The sequence below is a fragment of the Pangasianodon hypophthalmus genome, chromosome 8 (genome assembly GCF_027358585.1).
Source record: "Pangasianodon hypophthalmus isolate fPanHyp1 chromosome 8, fPanHyp1.pri, whole genome shotgun sequence".
NCBI classification, from domain to species: Eukaryota; Metazoa; Chordata; class Actinopteri; order Siluriformes; family Pangasiidae; genus Pangasianodon; species Pangasianodon hypophthalmus.
In genome coordinates this window covers 13,757,183-13,768,946 of record NC_069717.1, presented here as the reverse complement: position 1 = coordinate 13,768,946, position 11,764 = coordinate 13,757,183, and the positions used below count along the sequence as shown (strand labels likewise).

The 11,764-nt window shown below is 38.9% G+C and overlaps 1 protein-coding gene across 1 annotated transcript in view; it reads left to right on the top strand.

Annotated features, from left to right (window-relative positions):
* The first annotated feature begins 2,414 nt into the window (after window positions 1–2,414).
* Window positions 2,415–11,764, top strand: part of fancc (FA complementation group C) — a 30,666-nt gene continuing 21,316 nt past the window's right edge. Inside the window, exons 1-2 of the mRNA XM_026914876.3 lie at window positions 2,415–2,504; window positions 6,357–6,514. Coding sequence (XP_026770677.3) covers window positions 6,359–6,514 — 156 coding nt within the window. The 5' untranslated portion in view covers window positions 2,415–2,504; window positions 6,357–6,358. The remainder of the gene's footprint in view (window positions 2,505–6,356; window positions 6,515–11,764) is intronic.

The following is an 11,764-nucleotide window of genomic DNA, read 5'->3' as shown; positions in this document are numbered from 1 at the left end:
CCTCTACTACATTGCATATGTATAAAATAGAGCCATTAGATGACCCAGTTTTGTTCGATGTGTTATAAAAGGACAAATTGTAATTAGTATATTATTGTAATAAGTATTTTAAATGTCACTGTTTTGTACAGAAAGAACAAAAATTTGATTTTGATTTGAACAAAAAACTTTCACAAAGCAGTTTCACTTGGGCTTAAGAAAGAAAACTTAGGAGAGTCTCAAATAATGGAACACCATCTTCCTCTGTGTAATACTGAAAGTGAATTTACAGTCAGAAATGAAATTCACATCAGCAGTGGAATGAAACTGACTAGTGGATTAAATGAGCAATAACAGATGAGCAGAGACCACAGAAAAATGTGAAAGGTTTGTTAGGTCTAGCATGATTGCTAATCATATTGGGCATTACAGGAATGTAGAAATATGGGAACACTGTAGATGTACATAAGTACAGATAAGTACAAGGCAAATTCAGGAGACCAAGAAGCAGGTTTGGTGTTCATTAGGCTGTTCATAAGCTGTTCATAAGCAGGTTAACAACAATAACAATTTGAAGTTCATAAGGGATGTAAGACAGAATATTCATCAAGATTATAGTTCATTTCAGCAATGTAGAGGTGTAATTGCAGGGCTACCATGATGGGATCTCACACTGGTGTCATATTAGCCAGCACTGCAGTGATGATGGGTAGGCCTGAACAAGCAAAAAACAATTATATCACATGCAATCTAGTGATCTTTTTGCAGAAAATTCAGTACCTAACCCACCTCTTCTGTTCACTACTCAGCAATGGCTTTCCAACTGGCATACTCTTTTCCATTTTATGTCAAGTTTCTCTCAAAACACCCAATATACCTTCATCTGAATTATTTGTATGAACAATATTTCAGTGTGACTAAGAATGTGAACAACCAAGAACTTAAAACACTTTTTTTCATATTGAGAATAATAATAATAATAATAATAATAATAATAATAATAATAATAATAACAATGCCACCTCACAGCTCCAGGGTCCTTGGTTTGATCCTGAGCTCGGGTTACTGTCTATACAGAGTTTCACATGTTACTCCTGTGTCCGTGTGGGTTTCCTCTGTGTCCTCTGGTTTCCTCCCTCTGCCCAAAAACATGGTTGGAATTGGATTGGCAACTCTAATTTTCTCCGTAATTGTGAATGTGTGCCCTGCAATGTACTTTACTTAAAAACAAGACACTGATGTGTTGTCTAGTTTCAGTGCTCTTTTCCTACTTACCTCCAAACCAGCTAATTGTGTGTTAGTTTGTTCCAAGAGACGTGTTGTTGTGTATCATTTCAGTTTGAAAACACTGGTACTGTACAATGCACTATGTTTTTTTTTTATTTCTCACATGCCACTGTTTCCTAATCTCGCCATCTCTCTGTTAGCTAACACCAACACTAATTCCCCTTTATACATAACGGCACCTGAGTATAACTGTTACACATACCAGGATGTGACAGAATAAATGACTGAGCAACACAAAAAAATGTCTCCGAAGTGTCCCACCAGTTCTTGGTAATCAATCTGATTTGTGCTGGAGTGCCAAAAATGTGAACAAAATGTAAATATCACAAAAAGTATTCAGACTGATGAAGAAAGGCACTGACTATATACAGACATTTCCCTTTAATATAGCCTGCTGCAGGTAAAACAAACAAACAAACAAATAAATAATGAAAAATTTGATCATATTACTTTCAGAGACAAGAAAGTTATGAGAATTAATCATATCCACAATAGAACGGACTAACTTCTGAATTTGAATAAATATTTTATCATTAACTGTAAGGTTAACAAGGACACTCAGTCATTTTCATTCAGAAGCAAGGAAAAATATGCAAGAAATGCTGAGCTGCCCGCTGTGTTGTGATTGGCTCGTGGATCCGCGCGCTGTGTTGTGATTGGTGGACTTTTACAAACAGGCTGGAATAGTTGTTTCATTCAGTCGCTGCAGGTGGGAAGAGCTGTATAAATAGTATAAATGTTTTTTTTTACTAACACAGTGATCTAGTCCGTGTAATTCTTAATAACCCCCAACTTTTTGTCTTTAGTAATTATAATTACATCCTAGTTAGCAGGGACTCAAACTATTTCAAAACTTTATTATTTATAGGTGAGACTGCCAACTCAAGCATTCACAGAGTTATCACACGAAGATAAAGCCTTACCCAAAGACCGAATATCACTAAAAATATGCTGGTCTCCGTGCTTTTTTTTTTTTTTTTTTTTTTTTTACCATAAATGTAACATCATTATCATCAAACTCACGCGCGCGCCGTTTTTCGCCCACCCGTACTCCGACAGATGTTGCGTGCCGCTCTATGACACTGACCAATCAGCGCCAAGCAAAGCCTGCAGTAGGAGGCGGGATTTGGCTGAATATGGGTGGAAATGACAACGCACCAATAACAGCCGACAACTTCCGGTTTGTCAGCGAGAGAGGGAAGTTTAGAAAGGCGTTTGTTCGTCTCTCCGTTTCTCAGGTATGTTTCAGTAAGAACCACTTCGCTAGCTAAAGTATTGCGTTTCATACGTGTAGAGCCGTTTCAAATTGTCGCTAGCTAGAAGTAAAGTGACCAAGCAGACGTTAGTTGTGGTCACAGTCCAGTTAGTCTCCATATTGATATGTTTACTAACGTTGTTTACGCTTCCAGTACAAAACAAGCGTACACATTAATGTACAGGTATATACAAAGCTAGCTCGACAGATTTAGCATGTACCTAGTTGAGTATTATGGGATGGAAAATATGGCAAAAACATAGCACAATACTTGAACACTCATGTACTAACTGAACTGCCCTGTTAAAACATGGAAAAGCATAGTACTATTCAGACATTTTATTATACATTTAAATTTCAATATATTACAGAGTTTTGAAATGGGTCCCAGATATTGCTTTTCTGTTTTGTTAGTAGGTCAGACAGCAGTATTTGCGTCAGTACATAATTACTCAATGATAACCATGCTGCGTCCTGCAAACACTGTTGTTCTGTCCCAAAACAAAGTCATTTAAGAATAGCAAAATATTGTCTTACATTTTGAGAGAAAGTAGTGATGAAAATCATTCATCTACAGTAACCGCTTTATCCTGGTCAGTGTTCGCAGTGGATCTGGAGCCTATTCCGGGAGCACTGGTGTGTAGCAGGAATACACCCTGGATGGGACCCCAGGGTATTGCCGGGCACACACACACACACACACATTCACACCTAGGGCCAATTCATCTACCGGCATGTTTTTAGGAGGTGGGAGGAAACCACAGAACCCCCATTTAGTCTACCATGTTATGTGACAAGCATACATTCATTGACCACTCTATTAGGGACACCAGGACACCTGCTGATTCTTGCAGCCAATCATGTGGCAACAGCACAATGCATCAAATCAAACAGATACAGGTTAAAATTGGTAAAAGACAAGGTGACATTTTTCCAGCCTTCAACTGTCCAGTTTCAGTGAATTCCTGTTCCTGGCTGACAGTCAACAGACAACAGTCTTCTGCTGTTGTCACTGAGATCACATTTTTCCCCATTCTAATGTTTGATATGAACATTAACTTAACCCCTTGACCTGTATCTACATGATTTTATGCATTGCACCACTGCCATATGATTGGCTGATTGGATAAATGCATGAATGAGTAAAGATGTTCCTAATAAAGTGGTTGGCGAATGTATAAAAGTAGGATGTAAGACATTGGCATTGGGGCCAGCTGCCTGCGCTACAGGTGAAAAAAAACTCTTTCTGCAGTAGTAGTAGAAGTTGTTCGCAGTATCACTTTAATTTTTGCACTCTTACTTTGTCTTTAAGTTTAAGAAATTGGAGAAATTGGGAAAAAGTAGTAGTCCTTTGTGTCAGTCATATATGCAAACTTAGACCAAGTAAAGGGATGAAGCAATTGTTTTTTAAGAAAACAAACAATGGAAGCTTTGCTCTGAAGATTTTATTAATTTTTTTTTTTTGAATGAAAATTGCCCATGGCAATAGATGAGCTTATATGTAGGTCAAGTCCAAGTAAAAAAAAATTGTGTTTAGTAATACTGAAATGTAAGTAAATTGAATAAAACAGTGATGTAGGTAACATTTGCATTTGTTTGCCAGGCATCAGTGTAACTGGTGCAAGCATGGGGAATTTTTTGATGCTTAGTCCATCTGTTCATTATTAAATTTGTCAGTTATTGTGCAACAATAAAAACTGGCTTCTGCTTTGAAAAATGGCATTCAAGTGCGCTCCAAATGGCCATTAATTTTGATCCTTGCAGAGATTACTCTTCAGAGTTGTCACTTTGTTTGAAGACAGTAGGGCAGAGTTGTCCTATTCAAGGTCCACTCTGTTTTTTTTCCCCTGTTCTTTGTCTCTTGCCTTCTGTACTGTAAAAAAAAAAACACAAATAGAAGAAAAAAGCAAATAATAACTTGGTAAGTGAGAAATACTTCATCATTCAGAGCATTTGCTTGATTAAAATATGATGGTGCAATGATTTTAATTGTCTTGACAAACTAATTAATGCTGTGAAAATGAATGAATTTCGTGTTTGCTGAATATATATTTTGGAATAAAAACCTAATTGTGGAATGTAATGTAATCATCTAGGGTAGGGTCAGTCAGCTGAAATACTTACAATGCAATTAGTTGACTGTGTAATATTTGTGACAGGCCTGCTTATTGCTGAATAGAGAGAAAGATTCTTGGTTCAGAGTAGATAAAATATGAATAGCAGAATTGAAGGGGAGCCAAACACATTTCATAAATTTGCAGTGGTGGACAGAGCCAAATATATTTCATGAATTTGCAGTGGTGGCTCAGTGGTTAAGGCTCTGGGTTACTGATCAGAAGGTCGGGGGTTCAAGCCCCAGCACTCCCAAGCTGCCACTGTAGGGCCCTTGAGCAAGGCCCTTAACCCTCTCTACTCCAGGGGTGCTATATGATGGCTGACCCTGTACTCTGACCCCAGCTTCCTAACAAGCTGGGATATGCGAAAAAAATACAATTCTCTTTACAATACAATTATCACCATAATTGGATAACCTTCATTACATTTACTGAGACCCCAGCAGCATAATTGGAATAATAATTAGGTAATCTTTAGCTCTGTGACCTGGGCTGATAACAGGTCATCCATCACTACCATAAGTGAAGAGTATGCCAAATAACTGCATTTCAAATAATTGTATCAAATGTTGTACAGTTAAATCAAAGGTTCTGTTTTGGAAAAACCTGACAGCCTCAGGCTTGGGGTATGGGGCGGGTTGTATTGAGATGTCAAGTCAACAAGAAGCGTTTGTTCATGCTTTTGGTTTGATGATAAAAAGCTCAGTGGGTAATTACACATCGCCTAACCCATGGGGGCTTTCCAGCAGAGTCAATGGAAAGACATTAAACAGCTCCACGTTACGAGGTGATCATAAAAACGGTCCATTGTTGTCCTTTGCAGTCCTGTCATTAAGCCTAAAAACAACAATTATCCATGAACACTAGCTTCTGCGCTCTCAAGTACGAAGATCTGTTTCTCCAGAGCCATTGTCTTCAGCTTGAAATGGTTGTGAGAACCTTGCTTCTCAGCAGGACTTGGCGATATCGCAGTCTGTGTCACCGGGCTTTTGTTAATTTGTCAGAAATACTTGTGTGCTGAGCTAAGGTGGCTGTTGAAAGTTTAGACCAGAGTTCAGAGTACCTTTAATACCCTGGCACAGTGTATTGCATGAAATACAAGGTGATGACAAATTCAGAAACCCCAGCTGGGTCGCACATTTTCAGGTACTTATTTTCTTATGGCCCTGTCACATCTGACTCTCTATAAAGACCTGTTAAAGGTAAGATAGCTCTGCTGTTATTGATTGTTCGATTGGAAAGGTTATTTCTTGGGTATTAAATCAAGGTGATTGGACTGGTGTCATAACCTTGATAACATTTGGTACCACACATCTCAAGTCTGGATTAAACCCATTCAATTCAACTGACCAGCCAAACCAGCTAATAAATTTTTAAAAACGCAATAATAAATCTAATATAATTTTTGATAATGGTAGGTTGTGATTACCACCACTGTATTAAAAAAAATTAAAGAAAAGAAATATCACAGACTCTCTGGCTATGCTTCACAGATCTCTTGTGTAATACCACAATTCCAGTCACCTTCACTTACTAGTACACATCAGGAATGTCTTGTATAAAACCTTCATAGACATATTTCACTGAATATTATTCTCATCTTGAGTATATCTATTTTACAATAGTGGCCTTGATCGCTTACTTGATGTGTGACTTCATTTCTGTTCAGTCTGTTTATAATCTGGGTTTACATGTGTGTCTGTGTTCCTGCAAATTTACAGTTATGGCTCCACTCTCTGAGCTCCAGATGAGGTTCTGGATGGATAAAGCAGTGCAGTGGGGCCAGGCTACATCTCCCTCTGCACAGCAGGATATAAGCAAACACGTGCAGTCTTTGGGGACCTTCCTCCAGCAGCTTGTACACGTGCTACAGACAACGGTAATTTCAAGTGTCAGGCCACTTTACTCAAGGGAAGATCTGGGTAATTCCATGTGAAATTACCAGAAAGGTAAAAGTTTGGATTTCAACATTTTTAAGCCTAATTGATTTGGAATTTCGAGTATTAGAGAGATACTTGAATAAACCCAGTATTTAAAAGCATTGAAGGTTTGTATACTACACAGAGTTGTTTAATTTATTTACACAAAGTAATGTATTCTTTAATTAATATTTAGCTATATTTTACATTCCTTAGGATATCATATTAAACCTGCCGATCCGTATTAAAATCTGCCCTTTCAAACAATAACTCTGAACATCAAATGGCTACCTACTAACTAAATATTCTCACTGTTTTATTATAGCATAACAGCATTGTAGAAGAAGCACCATATGGCTAAAAGTTTGTGGACACCTGACCATCACACCCATATGTGGATCTTCACCAAATTGTTGCCACAAAGTTTCAAGCACACAATTGCCTAGAATGTCTTTGTATGCTGTAGCATTACAATTTCCCTAAGGGGCCTAAATATGTTCCAGCATGAAAATGCTCCTGTGCACAAAACAAGGTCCATGAAGACATGGTTTCCCAAGATTGGAGTGGAAGAACTCAAGTGGCCTGCACAGAGCCCTGACATCAACCCCAATGAACACCTTTGGGATGAACTGGAACGCAGAATGTGTGTCAGGCCTCCTCACCTCACTAATGCTCTTGTGGCTGACTGGACAGAAATTGCATGGCCATGTTCCAAAATCTTGTGGAAAGGCTTCCCAAAAGAGTGTGAAGGCTGTTACAGCAGCAAAGAGGGGGGACCAACTTTGGAACGGGGTGTTCAACAACACATATGGGTGTGATAGTCAGGTGTCCACATATATTTGGCCATATAGTATTGTACTTTATGGCTAGACTCGTGTTACGATCTGGGTAGTGGTACCACAGCAGTTAACAGTTTTACATTCATCACCCTCATAACTTCTTGCGACTAGTTTCGATGTAGTTAATGTATAGTTCATAATAGTTACTAACTAATATGTTTTAATATACAGTCAGGTCCATAAATATTGGGACAGTGACACAGTTTTGGTAATTTTGCCTCTGTACACCACCACAGTGGATTTGAAATGAAGCAAGTCAAGATGTGACTGAAGCGTAGACTTTCAGCTTTAATTCAAGGGGTTTAACAAAAATATTGCATTAACTGTTTAGGAATTACAACCATTTTTTACAGAGTTCCTCCATTTTCACAGGCTCAAAAGTAATGGGACAATTGACTGATAAGCAGTTTCATGGCCAGCTGTGGCCTGTTTCCTCCTTATATCATGATAAATTAAGGAGATAAAAGGTCTGGAGCTGATTCCAAGTGTTGAATTTGCATTTGGTAGCTGTTCATGGGAACTCTCAATATGCTGTCCAAAGAGATGTTGATGCAAGTGAAGGAGGCCATCATTAGGCTGAAAAACCAAAACAGAACTATCAGAGAGATAGCAGAAACTTTAGGAGGGCCAAATCAACAATTTGGTACATTCTTAAAAAGAAGGAATGCACTGGCGAGCTCAGCAACACCAAAAGGCCTGGGAGACCACAGAAAACAACTAAAGTGGATGATTGCAGAATTCTTTTCTTATTGAAGAACAACCCCTTCACAACATCTAGCCAAGTCAGGAACACTCTGGAGGAGGTAGGCGTATCTTTGTCAAAGTCTACAATCAAGAGATACCTTCATGAATGTAAATACAGATAGTTTACCTCAAGATGCAAACCGCTGGTAACACTCAAGAACACAAAGGCCAGATTAGACTTTGCTAAAAAACCTCTAAAAAAAAAGCCTGACCAGTTCTGATGCAAGATTAACTTGTACCAGAATGATGGGAAGAGAAAAGTATGGAGAAGGAAAGGAAGGGCTCATGATCCAAAGTATACCACATCATCCGTCAAACATGTGGAGACAGTGTTATGGCATGGGCATGTTTGGCTGCCAATGGAACTGGGTCACTGGGGTTTATTGATAATGTGACTGATGATAGAAGTAGCAGGCTGAATTCTGAAGTGTACAGAGCTATACTTTCTGCTCAGATTCAGTCAAATGCTGCAAAACTGATAGGACAGTGCTTCACAGTACAGATGGATAACAACCCAAAACATACTGTGAAAGCAGCCCAAGAGCTTGGAAATTAAATGTTCTTAAATGGCTAAGTCAGTCACCTGACCTCAACCCAACTGAGCTGCTTTTCACTTACTGAAGACAAATCTGAAGGCAGAATGACCCACAAACAAGCAGCAACTGAAGATGGCTGCAGTAAAGACCTGGCAAATCATCTGAAGGGAGGAAACTCAGCATTTGGTGATGTCCATGGGGTCCAGACTTCAGGTAGTCATTGACTGCAAAGGATTTACCTCCAAGTAATAAAAATAATCCTAATATTTATGATTATATTAGTTTGTCCCATTACTTTTGAGCCTGTGAAAATGGAGGAACTCTGTAAAAAATGGCTGTAATTCCTAAACGGTTAATGCAATATTTTTGTTAAACCCCTTGAATTAAAGCTGAAAGTCTACGCTTCAGTCACATCTTGACTGCTTCATTTCAAATCCACTGTGGTGGTGTACAGAGGCAAAATTACCAAAACTGTGTCACTGTCCCAATATTTATGGACCTGACTGTATGTTTTATATGTTGAATAGCTAAAGAGTAAGCTGGGGCTTTATGGGATTTAGGTCTCTGTGGTATGTTTAGATTGCCGGAGAACCATTGCTGGGCCCTTGGGCAATGTCGTCAACTTTCATCTGCTCAGTTACATATGTGCTTGGATTGTATACTGTCTCAATAGTTGCTTTGGCTACATGTAATGATAATGAAGATATTTAGTCACTTATCTGAGGGTATTTATTTATTTATTTATTTTGTCTATCTATCTATCTATCTATCTATCTATCTATCTATCTATCTTCTGCATTTTTCTGGTGGGGGTTGCAGTGGCAACAGTCTGAGAAGTTCAGCCCACACTTCTGTCACCAGCAGGTCTAGTCTGTCTTAGACTGTCCGTTGCATGCGTGACCCCCATGTTGGAGATAGTGAGCCCACAAGATTATGTGGGTTGTGTGGGCTGCCTGGTCACCACCAGCAGTCTGGTCGCCAAGCCTGGGTCCAGGGGTGGGCCCTGGTAATCCTAATCCCCCAGGGTACACTTGGTCTTTTTTTTTTTTTTTTTTTTTTTTTTGTGTATTTCCTGTGGGTCTTTAGGATCGCCTTCTCACTGATCACTTTCCTCAGATCTGTTCACCAAGGGTGACCCAACTGAGATCATTAAGCTCCCAGTGATGTATCCCTGATGTACGCAAGGTACACAAGTCCCTTCATCATGACAAAGTCTCAATCCAGGAAGGTAGGGCTTCACTGGTTCTACTGAGTGATGAAAAGTTTTACAGCATCATTTTTTGCTATTTGTATAACTGATCACACCAGTATGAGTGGTGAAACATTTTCAAGGTTGTAAAACAGCTCCAGTAGGAGACATTCAAAATGACCTGGATGACCAAGAATCTCCATAGACAAAACTTGAAAAGCTGTTAAGATAAAAGAAAAAACCCCACTTTGCTTTCAAACAGAAACTGTCTGTATGGCAAAACAGAAATCTCCTAACTCCATGTTTCAGTAATAAGCCTGTTATATAGTCCTTGTGCTGAGAACTTCAGGTAGACTGTGACTGTGCCCTAGAGACCATGGCCTGAACAGTGGCTTCTCTGTGCTGGGCCAGGCAGTTTGTTGGCATGGCCACGGTGTTGAGTTAGTGGGCTAATAGCCACCAAGGGATTGCCTGCGTTAACCTAATGTATCCCTGCATCAAGTGTTTGGATCAAAATTTGAATCAGGGACTAAATAATTTTTTTTTTTTGGCAGGGGGCTATGGTTGGGGGTGTTGGGGTGCATGTCTCTGTGAAGGTCTTGTGTTTTTAAAAGTCCTGCCTCACACCATCCATGTACTCCTTGAAAGAAACCCTTTCTTTACTGCACTGCAGTCTTAGCACCTCAGGAGCTCTTATTGCTATATGCTATATTGCCTCAGCGCCTGCCTTGTCGGAAAGGAAAACAAGTTTGATGTCATGATTTCTAATTTTACCCATTACAATGGTCACTATGCCCAAGACCAAATGTAATATAGTTTATTACTATGATTGATTTAATAAGGTATATCATGTTGACACTGTTGTGTGAGATGTTGGTCTGCTCTTGTGCCACTTTGCTATTTCTCTGCTGTCAGGAGTTTGGTGAAGGTTGTTCTTTTATTGTATTCCTGCAGTTTATATGAGACAATATTTTTAATAGATTAATGGTTCTCTGGGACTGAGGGCCTCCAGGGTTCTGGAAGCATCACCAGGGGGGGGTCTAAAATAAAAAAAAATTGTTATAGTGATGTTTAAGCATTAGGACATCCTCAAAGCCTGGTGACAAATACAATGACATAGACCCCTTACATAAAAGTGCTAATACTGAAAGGTTTGTACCTGGAGGATCTATATTTATGTCCAGTTTGGCTTTCACAATTGGGAGCTCTTAATTGGGATAAGAGTATTTTCTTGGCATAGGATTGTAAGACATAGGACACTATTTTTGTGTCTGTGGAAGTGTAATTATCTGATTAACACTGGCGTGTTGCTGTATTGGTTGAACCTATGGCATTTTTTTTTATTTTTGCTCTGGTGCAATTTTGATCGTCATAAATTTGTCATAAATTTGTCATAAATCTGTTGTATGGGATTAAGTGGGATTACATAAATACTGAACATCCACAAAACCTTTTTTTTTGCTTGGGCCAAAACACCAAATAAGATATTCGTGTATATATATTGACTTGTGGAGTTGGTGTTTTCACTGTTGTTGGGCCAATCCTCCACCACTCTTCTCCTCCGGCTCAGTGGGTGGTGAATGGAGGTGATAATATACTATGTGTTATGTAAGTGTATGTGAGATCATTTGTATTCATAATGAATTTCTCTGTCATCAAAGCACTAGTATTACTTCATTTTTCTTTTTTATTCGGGTCGTGATAACAATAACAGCAACAGCGACAACAACCACATCATCATAAACCATAGTTAGATAATGGATAATGATTGCAGAAAGCACAAATGATGATACAGTGAATATGTGTGGGTAATTACCTGTTGGGTAATTGGGAGGTGGCTCTTTATGAGTGTATAGGCTATAGAAATGTGCATGTGAGTTAACATGGCATTGGCATACTTTT